A 20,165-nucleotide genomic window follows, 5' to 3' on the forward strand; every position below is an offset into this window, starting at 1 on the left:
AAAAGAGTCCTCTATGGAAAGACCTAAATGTATTAATTCTTATTTTTATTCACTCTAAAAAGCTACCACTGCAGGTGTCCACTCAGGAGATTTTCTCCAGAATGTGACACAACATTTATCTGATTTTTAAAAATTAACTTTTACTAAGCTCCACTGTGTCTGCAAGTTTTTACTGAGATTTGCAAAACCAGAAGCATTTTACCAGCTTTAGTCTAGACAGGCCATCTGGACTCTGCATACCTGCCATAATGGCTGCCATCATAACTATGGCCATTCTTCAAGAAAATTAAGAGAAATACAGAACTTCTTGCAAGAACATGAAGTGTATCACCTGTCTTTCATAAAGTCAAAGAAAAATTTAGACCTTAGTTCACCGTTTATGCAGTTCTGTTTTAGATCTTACAGAAAATCATTCCATGTCACAAATCAGACATGCAATGCCACCCAGAAGCAGAAAGGTGTACAGCACCTCAAGCGTGAGGATGGTGCAGAGCTTAGAGTGATACATCAGAGACTCTACAATCAAAAATATATATATTTTAAGGAAGGAACCTCCAAAGCAAGCCATCTTCAGTGTTGAAAACAAACAGAACAAGATGACTGACAGAACCAAATACAAATACTTTCAAAAACTGCACTATGAAGAAGTCCAATATCAAAACAAAAATGACTTGTGATAATGAAAAAACAATTTAGAAAGTTTCAAACATAAGTCATTAAATAATGTGAGGGCTAGATCTTGTAAGAGGTATTCAGCACTTTAAAACATGCAGTGCCCCCTCCTCAGCAAATTAGGTTAACCTTCACTTATTACTTTGCTGTATTAGGCACTTCTGTTTCTACATTTTTATGCAAGATTTTTAGCTAGATGTAAAAGCTAGACCTTGCAAAATAATGGGTTGTGAAAAAATTAGAATCCTTCAGAAGCCAAGTTTTATTTAGTGGAGCTATCTAACAAATAACAGAACAATGACAAATACATTTTTTACCTTTGAATGCAGGGGTTTTTTTTGTATTGTTATGTAGCTCAGAACAAGTGTCAGCCCATGGATTGAAAAAATATTGAACCAGTGAATTAAATATAGAGAACTGAGAGGGGGACTTCAGTTAGCGCCATGCCTAGCATTATTTAAAACTGTTTTCTTCTGCAGAAAACATCACAAAAACAGATGAATAGAGTAAAGGGATAAAGATACCTGATCAGAAGCAATATAGTATTTTTAAACAATTTGTTTTTCAAAATGCATTATAAATAATGAAACCAAGAGGATGCTGGTAAAAATACTAAGCAGGGCTTTACACAAGCTTTTTACTTCCTAAGAAACAAACACTCAAGAACCCAAGAAACAAACTTGTGGTAAAAACAGAGTTGCCTTTTTTTTTTTTTTTTTTTAAGTGAGCTGTCTCACCATTGCAGATTTTCCCAAGTCCTTACAACTCTAATTAAAATGTGGTAATTGGTTATGTTACCTCAATTACCATGATGCATGGACATTGATGCAAAGCGACACCAATTGAATCCCTCGGGTATTATACCCCAAGGCCATCCCATTTATTGTGGCCTTATTATTTTCAATTATGTGGCTGGATGTACAGCATACTTTCCAGCCAATACAGATGGATTTTTTGCTGGACATACAATGTAGTGTGCAGGATGACTTGGGTGAAAAAGAAAAAGAAAAATTTTTAAATTTTCATAGAGCATAGTAGTAGACTAAATCATCAAAGACATGATTATTTCAGATACTTTATGGACAATGTGAGAATTACAGCACCTCAATCCAAATTATCTTAGCTCAAAATCTCCATTTTGAAAGCATGATTAATACTGTTCCTTCAATAATTGGCCCTCTCTGTTGCACGAGAAAAGAGATTGTCTGCTCCATAAAAAAGATACCTTTCTCATTCAGTGAATAAGCAGTCTGGAGAAAAAGCAGTTTCTCTAGTCACCAAAAAGGTAGGAATTCAATTGCAACTTCAGAAATAAAATCCATTAGAAAACACAGTCTTGTCTCTATGTGAGCCATAGTAGTACGTCAGTTACATGAACTCCAGTATCAATAAAACAGTCCCAGGAAAGCGAATACCAATAGTCACCTCATTGTGAATTCTTACATAGAGACATATCTGACCTGGACAGGACATCAAACTGTGAACATCTGTGGCTGGTGGAATAATTCACTGAGGCTAGATGCATAACTGAAACTGGGTATATCATTGGCTGAGCAAATAATCAACAAAATTGCATAAAACAGCTTACATATTCCCACTTTGACTTAGCTGTTGTAAACTTGCGCGCATGACCGTGACTGAGTCTGTCCCAAATCCTTTTTTTAACTGTTCAGTGTTCTTTCATGTAGACTAGACCCTCTAAAGGAAAGTGCATAGAGAGTTAAAGCTTCTCCAGCTGTTGAGCAGGATTTTTAGATGGCAGTTTTGGGTTTAGCTGACTAAAGATTGTTGCTATTGCCGTTGCAATTGCCAGACAGACTCCTTTTTCTTTTAAGATGATTGCCAGCAGGGTCTTGTTAGGCAAACTGAAAGGCATCTGTGTAATTCTGAAGCTAAAATTTAGGTGACAGATAACATTATACCAGCAAACTATGGAATGATAAATCAGGGGGAAAAGAACTTACCACAAAAAAACAGATGGGGGAGATAAAAACCTCTTTTGCTAAAACAGATTAGGACTGCTTCCAGTAAAAGACAAGTGTCTACTGTTTTTTAAAAGTAATCTTTGTTTTTTTCACTGTATGAATACCTCATTCTTTTTAGCTAGATTAACCTACTGAATCTAACCACATTTCATCCTTCTGGGGTGATTCTTATTAATAATTTCAGCTTCTAGACATAACTTTAGGCTCATTAGAAGGACATCTTTTACCAGACTTTAGGTGCTTGTAGTACATGTTAATCTCTTGTTATTTATAAATTTATGGTGCCTGCTCTTGCAAAGGTTGAGGAAAATTAAACACTGTTGAAAAACATCAATGAAGACAATTCAAAAGAAATCTAAAACCCTTTTGTGGTTAGTTCCAGCATGCATTTGCAATGATATAAGTGGTTCAGATAAGTGACTGGGGATGGAAACAGGACAAAGGAAGATCCTAGTACACAAATTAAGAAGAGAGTAGAAGATGCAAGTGACTCTTGCACTTCTGTAATGCAATAAAATAATTTGGGCTATCTTATTTACTGTCAGCAAGTCAGATGCCGTAATGAGTCAGATGCCATCAGGGTATAAAAACATCTCATTTGTTTTCATAAATTACAGTATTTTGTGGGCAACCACAAATAAAGACTTGTTACCAAGGGATACTGTTTATGTGCCAAGACTGGCACACCATCAAATATAGAGAGATAGGGAAGCAGAAGAAACAGTCCTGGTACCTACCCAAGAAATGACTACACAGGAACTGAGTGAAAAGGAGGGCTAGAACAAGCCAACTCAGGCCAGGGAAGACAAAGAAACCTGAATCCTGTAGTGGCTTGGGCATCCTTAAATGTTGAGAATACAGACAGTTTTATCAACATGAGAAATTTGTAGATCCTGACACACTTCAAAGAATCATGTTATTAAATACAAATCTAGAATGAGAGGTTCCAAAACAAAACAACCCACACTGAAAATTAAATGAGCATCATGATAGCTCTTAATAGCATCCATTTCTGAGCAGAAAGAACAGTACAACCCCTGCACAGTGAAAGACAACTCAGACCAGCAAATAATTCCAGACTCCCTCAGGCAAAGTGAGAACAAAGCGGCATGCACCTTGTGAAGTTCCAAGCACTGGGACATCAAGCAAACTGCAGTACTTGAACACTGTGCCTCAACTGCCGATCGATTGTGTCCCACACAGAAACACAAGACTCCACTCCTGCTGTAAGAGCAGCACCAAGCTCTAATTAGCACATAACAGCTTATTTATAGTAACGACAGCTACAAAAAGCAAACTGCTTCTACAAGGCAGATGCCCATATGCAAAAGGAGATAGTAGGCTTTCACTAGAGCAACTTGGACCTCTGTTCAGCCCTCTCTAAGCTATCTCACAATTGCAACTTGTTTCTGCTCTAAGTTCAGTAGAACAGATATATTTACTACAATGAAATTACAGGCTTTGTAAATGAAAAAAAGTAATTCATCACCTCTGTGGTACCTTACCTTTCAGAAAAACATAGCAGAAACCCAGCCCCATCTCTCTTGGACAGTTAGTTACAGACCTAACAGAGGCTCATCCTTTAGCAACCAAAATTCAAGATTGTAAGAACTCTTTTTTAGTTTGGCTGTTGCAATGTTCTTGAAGCTCCAGAATTCAACTAGTTTTTCTATTGCTGGTCAGCTAAATAAACCTTTTGCACAGCACTAACCAACAGTTTACTAGAGCTCTCGATATGTTAGTAATATGACTAAAAATATTTTGAAGATGGAACTATCACACAAACATAAACAGTGTTCCTCAAGAGGATTAAAAATCTTACTATTATATTTTCTTTCTTTGTTTAACAGTCTTTTCTGTTCCTCAGTGTCACATTTATCTACTAATCCATTCACTTAGCCTATTTCATCACTGACTTCCCTTATTTCTGTTCTAATTTCTTGCTCTCCCAGATTCATTACCATCAAAACTCAAGAATGTTGTCTTTCTGTCACTGATGAGATGGCATTTGTCTTCTTTTATTTCTTGACTTTCTTCTCATTTAAATGTGAATGTATTGTTTAAAACTCCTACCTCCAATTTCTATTCAGCTTCATTCTGGCTCCTCACTAATTCTGTTTCTTTCTTTCATTCCACTGAAATTTCTCTAACATTTTCTCATGACCTTTATTTTACCAGCTTCTGTTTTACTTTTGACTCTAGTTGATCAGATTCTCAACAAGTTACTGCTTTGGATTTCTTTGCTTTCTAGATTCTTCTTCTACTTCCTCTGTGTTTCTTTGCTTGTCCTTCTTCCTTAGCCTTCTGCTTTTCACTGGACTCCAACAAGCCTTTCTCCTTACCTACTTCCCTTTCTCCTTTTTTAGATAATAATATACACTCACATACCTGCAGTTCTCATCTCTGAACAAAGGGTTCGGGTAAACTCTGGCACATCTAAACACACTCTTCTGCCTTTCTGTTAAATAACTCATTCTTAGTGGCCGTTAACATAAACTAAGCACAGTCAAAATATAATCCTTGCTCTCTCCTTCCCAAACTCCTCTTTTCTTCATGCTCAGTCAGTATCACCATTCTTCCTCTTAGTCTGGTAATCTGGATCAGCTGTGACATCTATACCTCTCTCTCACTAGCTCTATGAACTGAGAGAATCATTACTCTTAGCATCATTAAGATTTGACATTTTTCCACTAGTCATACAGTTGATCTCTTCTTTTTCGAATATCTTCTTTTGAAGTCGATACTTCCCTCTCCACACATACATGTCCAAAGAAAGGACGAAAAAAATATATTTGCTTTTCTCCATATCCTTGTACAATCACATGTATCTTCATCAGCTTTTTACACTTCTTCCAATCAGATCAAATTTTTGAGGGCTTAACTGACTCTCCTCAATTACCTGCACTTAGATTACAGAATCACACAGAATCACAGAATCGTCTAGGTTGGAAGAGACCTCCAAGATCACCTAGTCCAACTTCTGACTTAACACTAACAAGTCCTCCGCTAAACCATACCAGTAAGCTCAACATCTAAACGTCTTTTAAAGACCTCCAGGGATGGTGACTCAACCACTTCCCTGGGCAGCCCATTCCAATGCCTAACAACCCTTTCAGTAAAGAAGTTTTTCCTAATATCCAACCTAAACCTCCCCTGGCAAAACTTTAGCTCATTCCCCCTTGTCCTGTCACCAGGACCGTGGAAGAATAGACCAATCCCCACAATTATCAGCTGACTACTCCTATGCTCGTAACACCAGCCTTGCCACTCCATCTGTTTTTCAATGATGTCTTGCTTCCCAGCTCCCTCATACATGCCCCTTTTGACTTGTCCTGAAAGATGATTTAAACCCTGCTTCTCCTTCAAGTCACATTTCTACCTCACTACCTAAAACAAATCAGTTAATAAACCAAACAGACAGAGGAGCACTCCTGCTTTATAACATCTGATAAAGGTAGGTAGACAACAGATTATTACCTTCAAAACTTCACTTCTCTACAGCATCCTCCTCACTGACTCGCTATTTCTTGGCTGGTTTAGACTGATAGTATTTTCATTCAGGAGCTGCCAGTTTTTCTAAACAATGTATTGTATATTTTAATATTACACTAACACAAACAAAAAACTCCAAGAGAAATATAGCTTCTGTTATTTCTTTAAAGGAACTTAAACAAAAAGAAGTCAAAAGTAGTATTTCACTACTTAGTGTTAGTCAGAAATAGTGTTAGACAATTGTCAGGAAGTATGTGTCAAGTATTTTTTTCCTTTTATTTGCTTGATATAAACCTAAAAAAAAATATGTAAGCTTGTCACTTGTCACAAATCTCATCAAGGCTCTTCAGTATATGCATTACATAGGGTTATTATTGCTGTCAATGTGGCTCCGGTATACAGACTTCAGCATTATGATAGAACCACAGAACATGCTGAGCCAATTCATCCATTACAGCCAATGGTGTTACAGTAGGGATTATTTTGTCCCCCCTATGGTTTATTGTTTAAATGTAGATACTGCATTGTAGTATAGTTTATGCTGTAAAAAACTGTCTAATTTATGCCACTTAATGGATGGTTTAAGCAGAGTGCTATTTTGCCTCTTAGGAATCATTTCCCTGAGATAAAAGCAAATTAATGCATTTTACTTATATTCAAATAACACAGATTTGTGTATTAATCACATACTCCTGGCATTCTATGTGAAATGCACATCTACTGCTGGGATACTAATTAAAAACAGCCTTACTTACACAGAAAATACTTTTTCTGAAATATCTTTACAATCAATGATATATGTCTCTGGACCCAATTCTGTTAGGTACTGAGAAACTTGGCTTACACTGATTGTTTTCATTACTCAACAGGATCAGATGTGATGAGATTAAATATCCAGCAAACAGAACATGCATATTGTGAATTTATCTTCTTAATCTGTGGTGTCCATACAATACAATGCTTTATGAAAAAGTAAAAGCTTCACTTGTTGCCAGTAGAGACTGGGAATGGCATCTTCAGTTGGAAGAAAACACTCTGAGATTAACTTGCTTGCCTAACACTGTAAAATGTCTCTGGTGAAAAATGAAATTACAAGAGAGATTTTAAAGTAAGCATCACTCACCGAGTCTTTTTCCAATCTCTTCTGTAGCCTTGTTTGCCACTGGACAGCTTGCATGACAATGGCTTCCCACCTCCTCTCAAGGTTTACGATTATCAACTGCATGGACTGGTGATCTGCATTTAGGTTGCAGGTCTCCTGGTCATCCAGGAGGTGCTGGCATAATCGCAGCACTGAGGCTACCCCACGACGTCTCTGTTTGATCTCACAGCATAGGGACTGCAGGACAGACAGACGACAGATGTCAGTGTGGAATACTTTACATATGAAAACATGAAGTATTATCTGACAGTTAATGGTGCTAATAGTTTTTTCAGCTCTTCCATAAATTCCCATGCTTAGTGCCAGAGCTGAGTGTTTTATTTTCAGATAAACACTATCTTAATTGCATAGAAGGAGTAAAACTACTTTAAGTCTTCTTCAAACAAATGCCATACATAGCTAACTGTCTCAATAATATTGAAAGTTTTATGGTGTACACTGGCTTTTTCTTCCTTTTTTTCCATTCAGATGGGAAACATCTGAAACAAGTTACCCTGATAGTAATCAACTTCAGAAATTCTTCAGAAAAAAAAAGGAAAAAAGATTAGCATTCATGCAATGAGAATATATACATACACTATATATATATATAGTGTGTGTGTATACACATATATACTTCTCAGAAAAACAAAACAAACAAACAAAAAAAAAACAGCAATAGAAATCATGGCTCACATGTACCCCGTCAGACCTTAAGGAAGGAGAGTAGAGAGGTCACTATAAAATTCTTTACACATGTTTTTTGCTATCATAAAATATTTCCAGGGTGTTTCTATATTCAAGTAAATTTAGGAATACTATGATAACTGTATCCCTCTCAAAGATAGGTTATTCATTGCATTTATTTCATCACACAGATTCCAGTGCCACAAAGAATGCAGTCTGACGTGAACTGCATGATGGGAGACAATCACTAAGCCCTAATATTGCTGAATATTGATGGGAGCCAGGATATGCTGGTTATATGCCAGAAACCTAAATAACTACACTGAGAGTCTCATTGAATAGCAATATAAATAATGCATCTTACATGCCAAAGCTAGAGATCTACCACCCGGAAGCAGTAATGGCATGGGGTGCTTCTGAGCACAGTTTTATATACAAACACAATTACACTCTATAGTCACTCAACATCAAATCAGGATTTGACTCGTAATGTGTTTTTATAATAATATCTACAAAGCTAGGGTACACAACGCACAAATACTTCTGAGGATGACTGCTTCAGACCAGCTTCCAAGACCCTATACTTTTATAGCATTGCATGGCTCAAGTATACAACTATTATCAGAGGCCTGTGCTACTCCTGAATTTAATGAGACTGTGCTCCACACATGGGAGCTTTCCAGATAATTTAAATTGTAACTTGCCAACATCTGGTTCCCTCTGTGGGATGCCACAGATGAAAGTGCATGACCCTATGAGAAAATCTCAACTACCATCTTTTCTGAAGACAGGGTATTTGCCTTTAAACTTCCATTTAATCATAAGAAGCAAATAAATAAATAAATAAATAGAAATTTAAAAAGCAACCAGAGCTCTCAAAGCTGTTCAAAACTGTTTACTGGTAAGCAATCAAGACATGTCCTCCTGAATTTCACTAGGAAAACAGTATATAGCATGTGAATTTAAGTTCCAAATTCTCATAACACTTATATGTTAAAAATTGGAAGGTCTACTTAGAAATATTGTACATCTACAGAGTATTTTGCTTCTGGAAGTGTGTGTTTGATCAATAGCATTAAGCTACAAGCAAAACAGTGGTATACACATCTAAAAATATATATCCTTTCTTTGCCTACGGGTAGTGTACAAGTGATTTTTTTATTCAAAGCCTTCAAGAGAAATGATGATTAAACCCACAAACATAGCTGAATTACTAATCTACTTTTACTGGCACAATTGGGCCATTCTAACAGTTAACAGATTGCTTATTAATCAACAAGGGTAAACAAGACAATGCAATCTCATTTAAGGCAGAAGTTTTAATGCCTAAAAGTATTTGTGTTCAAAATGTTAATCCTGATAAGGCTTCATTAGAAGACGTCTTAAAATGATTAAGTACATTTCATTGTAAAGTACACTGAGTAGTATATCAGCAGGTGGACATTTCATACAGATGTTCCACTTATTGATATAATGCATTCTATAGCAATGTAAATTACCCTAACTCCGTAATAGCTGGAATTCTATTACTTCTATAATGAGAGAACTCTGTACCTTTAATATTTCTGAATTTTAAATAAGGTGAATGACAAATTCCAAAACCACTATTTATGGCAAAATATGACCAGGAATTTTATTATTCAATTTATACCAGAGCTGCATTTTCACTTACATTTCCTGAACTTGCCCTTATTTATTTTCCTAGAGTTCATTACTAGCTTCCTACACAGTTCTTTATGTAACCACCATGCCTGACACATTTCCCTTCTGATTCTGTTCATTAGCCTAACATCACATCAGAAAAAAAAAATGGGGGGGAAGCCCTACCAAAAGATAAAGTCATGGTTCTTACTTTATTCTGTATACCAGCTAAGCAATTCAGTTTTATGAAAGTGATGGGAAGATATATACTGATGGCAGTCAAGTTTATATAGATCTGCATTAACTTCATGGAAGTCAACACAGCTCAGAATCTGGCCCTATATCATTAACTTACCTTGATCAATCTGATTATGTCATCCCTTAAAAATATTGTTCATTTTTGATACAATACCATATCATATGATGAGGTAAGAAGTATTTAATTCATAAGCCATTATATGGGAGTTTAAGTGAGGCCTTTACATTGTGTTAGCACACAGAGCTACAGGATCTGAGTCATTTCTAATTTACATCAATTTTACACCAGCCTAATAACAGTAGCTTTAGTGAAGCTATTTCTGATTTACATGGCTGTGACAGTACAATTAGGCCTATGGCACTTTTGTTTCAATTTTATTATGTGATATTATGGTTAATATTAAACAGGAGAAGAATGAAGTGCTTGTATATAACAGCGTGTTGAAAGAGTTGGCTATAGCAAAAATACTTTAAAAGCCAGAGAATTAAATCATGTTAAGACATCTTTAAACCCTATATAATGACAGTAGCAATAATGAATCTAAGCAGTATTATGGTCTGGTATACAATGTCCTAAAGGGACACAATAATTGTCTGTATCCTATGTCATGACACCTCACAGTGTTGTATATCCATCCATGATCTGCTGTTGTTAAAATGGCATGCTTGTATAAAAACCAGTCAGTATGGAAATTGTACATCCAAAGTATGTTTCCAGAACCACAGTTACGTTACTTATTTGCAAGGTACATCATTCTGCATTGCGAATTAACAGCTATAATTAATGATTAGTAAAAAAAAAAAAAAAAAAAGGAAAAGAAAGCAAAGAAAGAAAAAAAAATCTGACAGATTATACAGAGTACGTCCACTGAGGCTTCAGCTGCATGACTACAGCTGCTGTGGTAAGCGATTGGGTACTTGACAGTTCAGAAAATTATGAAATGATCTAACAGTAGACTGTGGAGTATCATTTAGGCTCCCGTGTGTGCAAAAGTTTTGCTGGAATACAGATTAAGAGATGAGGCACATTCGACTGTGGCTCCTCGTGCTATCATGCGTCTGTTGAGCTGTACTAACTGTAAATACAATTCAAACCATTGCAAATGTGGGAGAAACACATTTACTTGTATCATTTGCAGTGAGACTTAAATTAACATATACAACTTTGTTTGCTGCAGGCTGAGTGTTCGCAGTAACAGCAGCTGCCATGTATGAACCTGACTTTGTGTCTGAGTCCTTTGCTTTGCAACAGATACCCTGGTAACATTGAGGTGTTATTCATTATAACATTATTGCAAGTCATGTTTTCCCATCCGGAGGATTCCTATCTGTGCTGCTAGAATCTTGGGAGATTTTTCTTCCCTCTGACTATTTTCAGTGCTTTGAAGTTATCACCCGCATAGCTAAAAAGGGCTAGCTGAAACTACTTTCACAGCTTGTTAATACCATGCCTTAAATCATGTGGAAAAGCCCCTGCCGAGTCAAATGACATCAAACACTCCTTCCAAGCCATGGGCTAACAGCACTGTCTGTGGGGATAGAAGTAGCCATGATTTGGCCACAAGGTGTTCTGCATGACTGTATGACTCTGAAGTGAAATGTAGGTGACCAGAAACACGTGTGCAGTTTTAAACAGTGCCAGAGGATGTAAGAGGCATAGAGTGGTGTGAAGCTGGGGAATATTAGGGTCCCCCAAGCCTCAATCCTCAGCCTTCCTGCAGTGCATCAGTGCCTGAGGTGCAAAGCACCACCGCTCCCGCATGAGTGAAGGACATGGCTGGGAAGTAGGCTTTCTTCGTATACTACATGGTAGGTGACTTGGCCACCAAACCACTTTCATCAAGGTTCTTGAGCAGGTGTTTAATATTGGTTGTTTAATAACACTAAGGTTCTCAGTGAACTCAGTGGGACTTGTACCTAAATACAGTTTAAGAATTCAAAATTAGTTTAGTTAATTTAAACCTGCATAATCCACAGATAATTACCACATAAGATGTTAAGATATTATTTTTGTAGTACCATTTGTTACATATTGTTTGTGGAAATCATTTTTAAGTGATCTGAACTTCTTTCAACCATTTCTGTCTTTCTTGCCTTTGCTCTACACTTAGGAATATATGAGGTCCATGCAGAAATGGCTTTGAAACAATGTTGGAAGATGATGCATGTTAACCTACACGGAAGAATTTTCTTTGTGCATTCAGGTTCAGAAGAAATGCCAATGTATACTGAGACCAATGTTATTTCCAGCTTTATGTTGTGTTTCCACGTATGGGGAATACCTAATGGTTTTACGAAAATGAAAGAAGCTCCATTGCAGATAAATCTGGAATGACCCACTCTAAGAGGAAGTTTCTGTCTAACCTTGGTCTCTTAAAAGCTTATTCTTTCTCCTTGCTACAGGACATAAGTTTGTGTGGAAGGGAATGATATCCTTCCTATTGCATCTGTTGTCACCTGATGGAAGATAATAGGAAGATGAAATGATTGATCTGTTGTTCAGCAATCATATACAGAAATGAAAGGCAAAATCTGAGAACGGAAGCTGCCCTTCTCAGTACAACAATCAAACAACTCTTAAAAAACAGAATTTGCGTCTTTATATCTGATTTTTGGCTAGCACAGCACTTCGGTTTTCAACAGTGCTAACATAAAACTTTAAGAATCATGACTAACATCACTAATACATAAGAAAAGGGGAAAACAAGAAAAAATATGCTTGCAAATACTTGGTAAAATTTAGTTTTTAGCTTTTTCTGTAAAACAGCAAAGCCTATAGGACATTCCCTTGTTTGGGGTGATGCATCCTTGTATTTCAAATTCCACTCTTACAGGACACTTGGTGGAATAAGACTCTTTTACTGAATGAAAAACAATAACTCCAAAAAATGTTATTAATAAGAGAGTAATTCCTCAAAAATGCCAAAAGACAAAGATAGGAAGTGAATGATGACTTGCCATCTTTCAGAAAAATACTGCCAAACCTGGGTGCTTTTGCTGATTTCAAGGTTAAAAGAAAATGTCACCTAATATTGGAACTCTACTCAGTTGCAGACTGTGGGACTTAATCTATACTGAAGCTAAATATTCTATAAGTATGCAGTGAAGTGCAAAAAGCAGCAATTGAAAAATGACATGATTAAATGGCACAACATGCAATCATTTGCTCTCAATTATATCAATGTATCTTCTTCATTTCAAGGAGTCAGGCAGAAATATTGTTTTTTAAATGCCTCTATTAAATTGGGCACCAATAATAAAATAGATGAGAGTCCTAATAAGCTCATTTACGTAACATACATCACACACCACAAAACTATTCTCTCCAAACGGGTTTGTTCATAGATTTGTCTCCTGGTTGTCACCAGTCTTGGCTATATTAAAAGATTTTAAAGGCACAAGGCTCACAGACCATTCAGTGGAAAACCTTTGTACTTAACCCTTGAGACATCTTTAATGCTAATTATGGAAAAAGTATTGATATAATATCTTTGCTGTCACATTTTATTATGATGATGGTGACAACAGAATCTAGGACTGACACTTCAGAAATATCATCTAATTGCAAGTCAGAAACACATAATGACAGTTTAAAGTAGACTACGACTTCTTTCAAAACAGTGAACTGTTTCTTTTTATTTCAAAGCCCTATTTTTAATATCATTACAACCACTAAATTGCTACACCGATCATTTCTCTCTGCTTTGCAAAGTGTTACAATACCTCTCTTCCAAGTCTGAGTACAGTTCACCATATTCCTTGTGAACTGTGTATTCCGACACACTTTAAAATAGTTATGAACTAATAAAAACTATTTCATTCTTACACTGACTTCAAGAGTCTACACAAGAGCTTGTATTCTATGTATAATCTAGTACTTAATAGATTTGGGTTAATTCTTAATTCACTCATTTAACTATCTTTAAAATAGTACAAGGGAATTTGTATTTATTTGCAATCAATAATGTAAATATAGGTAAATATACTTATTTTAAATAAAATATTCATTTTTTAAATAGCCTTCTAAGAGTACCTGTGTTTTTTTCCCATTTTACTTCAGAAGTACACTATATGCATCAGGAAGAAAAAAAAAAATCCAGAATAAATGCTTCTGGCCTCAGTCCATAAAAGCTGCCATTATATCTATACAGCAGCCTTTAATTTCTTTGTTCTATTCCTTATGCTTGTTTAAGTACTTCAAAATATTTGTTTGTAAGAATATTGTTGAATGGTCTGATATTTAGCTCGTATTCCCATGTAACTAGTAATATGTAATATACTTCTCTTCATAAATTAAAAACACTATTAAAATTCCAGACATATAAAACAATATGAAGATTAAGTTACTATAAAAGAAACTATAATAGCTTACAGATTGCTTGTATCATTACTAAAGAGCTGGTATCTATTACAGTGTCTCTCTGGAATAAAGAATGCACTTTTGGCAATAATCTGTTAAAAAAGTGCCCATTATTGTTAAGATGCTCCTATCTTAGCTCTAAACTAGCATGCAATTACGGGAAGGTAACTTTTAAAAATAAAAGAAAAACAGTTTTGGATGTAAATGCATTTTCCTTATTGAAATACAGCATACATTTTACAAGCCTTATTTTTTTGTGTTTGAGATAGGGGATTAATTAGATTAATTTCCACAACTGTTTTAGAGCTACTTACTACCTATGGCAAAGTTGGGGTTAACTTAGTTCCAGGGGATAAGCCAAGTCATTCAGACAGAGAAGCCAGACATGAGGATCCAGGCAGGAGGATCCATTTTTCTACTCTGGCACTGTTCATGTTTATAAATCCATTCAGTTCATGCCCTCTTTTCATTCAATTTGAGAAGTTCTCTTTCCAGAGAAATAGATGCAAAGGAGAAATATTGAAAGAAGTGGTACAATTTGTTAGGGTCTCTTTTTCGCCCCCAGAAAATGCTAAAATAAAAGTAGGGAGAACATCAGACAGGTATGATAAATATTGGGACCGTGTTTTGCTTTTGTGATGAATCCTAAACCACACTACCCAAAAAATCATTTGCCTGTAGTGGACATTACAAACTTGTAATTTTTGCTAGATAACCACACCGGGCAGAGTTTCAAATGAACTTGTGTTGAAATTCAAGAGAAGAAACAACCCAATGCACAAGCAAAAACCTTACAAGACCCAGTGAGGCATAAATGAGGCTCGACTTTACTTCCAGTTGTTGGAATTCACTTAGAATTACAGCTTAGAAGAAATCAAGTTATTCACCAACATAGTTATTCACACATTAGAGGCAAAGAAACCCTCCAATTAGCTAAAAAATGTTAGGTATCAATTTCAGCCATCTTTAGTGAACTATCAAAACTTTGTAACCTGACTCAGACCGACATAAGAGGTTTTAAAGGAAAAGTTCCTTGCATGGAGATGCATCAACACCTGTAGCCCTCAGGCTGAGGTTCAGGTGTTGATATTGTACTTAACCCCTTTTTTATCCAGTTCCCCCACAAATGGTAGACATGCATTTTTGCTGTCTTCGTGCAATGGGCCTGGCATATTCCAAAATGTAGTGAGAATTTAACCTATTCTGAATTACAGGAGAAAAGCATCCTGCAGTGTATTGGTATTACCTTTTTATAGGAAAGCAGTGAACATAAAATAAATTGGACTAATCTTTTGGAGACTTCAGGCCAGGCAGGGTGACAGTAATGGGAAAATAAACACAACTAATGAGTAAGGAAAAAGAGATTTCTGTTGGCTCTTTTCTTGTGTCAGTGAAGCAAATTCAGCCTGGATTCAAAAATGTACAGCTTGAGCTGTTCAGAGGTAAACAGAGGAAAAGATATTATAGTGCTTTCATGTGCATCTGTACATGCACTATGACAACAAGCAGGCATCTCTAGAAATGGAGTTCCTCATCTTATTTCAAAAAAGCAACGCATCTCAGAATGGATATGTCATTAAAAGATAAAATCGTTATGTACATTCTTTTGCCATGTCTTAATCATGAATATACACACAGACGCACTTTTTTTTTTTCTAATTTCAGCCTAAGACAAAACTAAAAGTGCCCTACAAGAGAGGTTACTTGCAGCAGAGTCAGGCAGCATTGCACTGAAGTAGGCTTAGATTCATATTTTAAGTAGGCTAGGCTAATTCAGTATTTAACTTGCTGAAATGTTTTAAGCAAGTGTTTGCATAAATACATTAAGTTTTAAATTAACATTAACTCGCTTCTTATACAACTCAGGCAGCCATGACTGTGACATCCACAGGTTAGCTCCAGGGCTATAAGAAGGCTGGAATTAGAACTGAGGACAGGAGCAGGTGATGTGGTCAAGATGAACAGCGAATGGGAGCCTAAAACCTAGAAGTTCTCAAAAGCCAAACATCTGGATGAGGTGACTGTGTACGGTGGTCTTAGAGGCTCAGCATTACTTGTTTTATTGCACCTTCAACTGCCATTCTTCCATTGCCTGGACAAACAGGATTGGGACGAGGAGGCTAGGTACGACAAAAACAAAGAAAGCATGAAACAGGCTGTTTCCTTCACTGATGCTCAGAATAGAGAACATTATGACATTGTGTTTTTGTGCTCAGAACATGAAAATAAGCATCACCATGGTAAAAGGAGGGTGGTACAATACAAATGATATTGCATTGCCGGCTGTTAGTGAAATGCACAGAAAATCCATCAGAATAGGGGCCAGGCCTTCAGTCTCATTCTGAGGTGAGGAAATGCAGTGCTTTCCTAACAGAGCAGTAAGGGAATCATCCTCCTAAGGACAGGAATTCACATACTTTCTTTCTCCATCAAGTGTATGCAGCAGGCATAATCTAAGCCACTCCGCTGTCTCTAGTAATATGTTGCCTGTCTGCAAATCCCATTCCTGACAGACATCTCGTACTTGTGATACATAATATACCTGATAGGGATTGCAATAACACTTCAGTGTATATACTGAAGTTCTGTTCTTTTTACACTCATATTCTTACTCATCCTGAATTACACTTTACCCTGCAAATAATTCTACTAAAATCAATGGATTTCCTGGCAGTGTGAAATTATTTTTAGTGTGAGTAAAGGTACTAATACAGTCTATAATACTATTCCCTACTGGGACAATGATCTATTAACTTACATGAAAAGATGAAACTTGGGAAACCTCCTATGTACTGAAACCAAAATTAGGCAACGGTCTACTAGGTCAATGATCCACCAATTAAAGAAAAACCTCATTAGTAGGATTTAATGGCTCCAGAGAACACAATTCAATCAATAATCCACTAATATTGGAGAGATTTGCACCAGAAAATGCAATGCGATGGCTCCAAAGGGGCATTTATAGACAACTAAATAAATCATATAATCACATGCAGTAGTACAAAGTGGACCTTCATGGAGACAGTACAGTGAATTTTTGTTAATTCTCTTATATTTCCAGTCCATACCGTACTACTTTTTCTATATGTTATCACTCAAAAAAAAAAAACAAAAAAAAAAAAAAAACAAAAACTTAGAAGCCAAGCAAAGACGCTCACTTTTTACTTGCACTGTAAGTTAGCACAGCTTAATCTTGGTCTGTTTTCAGGAAAAATATTTCATTCTCTTTTTCCTTTGTCATCTTTTGCTTTCTTTTCGTTCCCCTTTTCCTTTTCCAAGTTGATAGTAATTGAAGAGGAAGTTTCTGGTTTTGCAGTAAATAGATCTCCAAGGCAATAGCAAGAGAATAAGCAGTTGCATTTTCAAGGAGTCATTTGGGTGGGTCAAAAGAAGAAAATCAATTGTATCTTCAATGATAATGACAACAATAAGTGATGAAATTGAGAATGTTCTCTCAAAAGAAGCCAAGTCAGCTATTTTCACTTCCACACAACTGACTCTTCAAGAGACCATTACTGTGAGGGAAAATGTAGCCCAAGGACTTCAATGACACAAAAGGCCAGGAAAGGAACTGTAAGCCATTTTGTCACTACAAAACTGCAGGTTTTACTTCGTAGTGGCTGATCTGGAACTGCTATCTCTGTACATGAGGATGACTTTTGTTTTACTCAGCTTGAGTCAGCCTACTCATTACATGAGAATTAAATACAAATTATTCCGGTACAGTATGGAAGATAGAGACAAGTATGCCTCAGCCACATTGCCTCCTCATCAGTTCCAGTTAACAAGAACAAAATGATTCAGATAAGCACCTTGATGCATGTTAAGAAGGGCTGAGAGAAACTGAGGCTCAACATTACCGAGAAAGAAATAAGCCAGTACTTAGTGGGGAGGAACCTCACAGATATTAGCAGTCAACCTTCTGCAGTTGGCTCAACATCTTCAAGTCCCTCAAGTCATAAAGATATGCCTGATGATTCCTTGAGTGGGATTTATCTGATCGAATGGAGAACTTGATGACTGAACTAATCATTTAGAAGCAGGTATTCTGAAGTACAGTTTGCCTTCTCTGCAGCCAGACATCTAAAATAGGACAAATTAATTGCATCCCAAAAGTGCTTATTTCTTTCCAATTACTATAAAGGAAGCTCAGACCAGATCTCTACAGTGTAGGTATCTAAAGCTAAACTCTTTTATCCTACCTCTACCCTATGGCTATGCTGTCTGCAGGTAATCATGTTAGTATACCAGAAATAAGGGGACAGCACATGGGGAAAAGGAAAAGGAAAAAGACATAAGAAGGAAACAACATACGAACTAGTCACCTAAAAATAGCCACTAGGCCATTCTCTACTCCACTGAAGGACTCAATTTATTGCTGTATTTGAGCTCTTCTGAAGTCAGGCTGTTTCTGTTACAACAGTAACCTCCATCCCACATCGCAGTCCTGGTACAGAAGCCCATGACCACTACTGAGTTAGAAATGCATGCAGATATTTTATGATACCCCTGTGGAAACCTGCAGCATACCGGATCTAACCATCCCTGGTGGCTAGATCTTCTGTGCCCCTTTCTTTCCTGCAGCAAAGGGCTAACTTTGTGGGGAAAAATGGTTTTAGACAACCAGATAGTACTTATAATTAATTTTGAGATTTTGATTAATTAAAAACAAAGTAACAGCATAATAAAAATCAGAATTCACAGATCAAGCTTCACAGTCCAAAGAGGATGATGGAATGAAACCTGCTATCTCAGATCAGATATTTTGTCCTCAATGGGAACTGTAAATTGTATTACTGTTGCCTTTAATAGGGAGAGCTTATTGAAACACAAACTGAACTTTCTTTCACTAATAAGCATATTAAATAAAAATTTGAGAAACACTTGAGTGTATTAAGTACTGGGTGATTTAAAGTATTGAGTATTGATAAAGTATTGAGTATTGATAAAGTATTGAGTATTGATATTTGAATGTATTAAAACCAAAATCTGAGATATAAAACCACCTCTTGTGTTAGAGCCAAACTATCACATTTTTAGCAAAAAATAAATAAATAAATAAATAAATATACATATATATATATGTTGAGCTCCTTACTATAAAAAGGTGGATTCTTAGTTCTTAGTTAAGTGGCCTAAAAAAATGCTGCTTTGGGATGGTAGGTTATATAAAATTAAGCCTGAATTTGCTTCAAACCTTTTTAAGTGGCATCAAGCTATATTTCACTTTGGAATCCTATCTGTTTTTCATGAGATTTAATACTTTATGCCTTCTTGTTTGTTGAAATTTAATCCAAACAAAATTTCGGTAAACATTTCTTCATCTGTGAAAAGACTTAAGGCTCTGAAGTCACACTCTTTCTGAGAAATTTATTAAAATTATTACAACATTTTTATCATGTTAGAGGTATAAAAAGGATTAAATCCTGCTTGACTTCTTTTGGACTTTCTGTTGGAAACTATTTTGCATACTTTTGTTACATGCACATTGAATTTCTGTAACTCTTTGATTGCAGCTCTGCCAGCAACATCATTCCAAAAATTGTAAAGCATCCAAGATGCAGTAGCAAAAGTGATTCCTGGCACCTGTAGGAACATTTTTCCAATCTCTGACTCACCAAACCTTTACTCAAAGTTAATATTTTTCTTTGATTTCAGTATGGCTATAATCTCGTACACTCCCAAACTAACTCTCTTGTGTTTTATTCAAGAGAATTTTGTTTAACTGAATTGCTTTTATGATGTGCAGTGCTGACTTATGCAAACTTTTCAGTTACAATAAAAGGCATCAGAAGAGGTACTGATTAACTGATTGATTACAAATTACCAATGCAATCTACCTTGCTTCATCAGAAAGTTCAGTTGCTTTAGGCAATGGAGAAATAAGAGACAGTGATCAGATATACTTTTTTTTAATGACATTGCATCA

General features: G+C 36.2%; 1 protein-coding gene across 12 annotated transcripts in view; it reads right to left on the reverse strand.

Annotated features, from left to right (window-relative positions):
* The window catches only part of AKAP6 (A-kinase anchoring protein 6), a 294,771-nt gene that overhangs the window by 23,344 nt on the left and 251,262 nt on the right, over positions 1–20,165 (reverse strand). For all 12 annotated transcript variants that reach the window (XM_080592636.1, XM_080592641.1, XM_080592637.1 and 9 more), the window contains one exon: positions 7,273–7,488. In XM_080592636.1, the coding sequence (XP_080448762.1) occupies positions 7,273–7,488 (216 nt within the window). The remainder of the gene's footprint in view (positions 1–7,272; positions 7,489–20,165) is intronic.

Source organism: Anser brachyrhynchus, assembly GCF_964034855.1.
Source record: "Anser brachyrhynchus genome assembly, chromosome: 5".
NCBI classification, from domain to species: Eukaryota; Metazoa; Chordata; class Aves; order Anseriformes; family Anatidae; genus Anser; species Anser brachyrhynchus.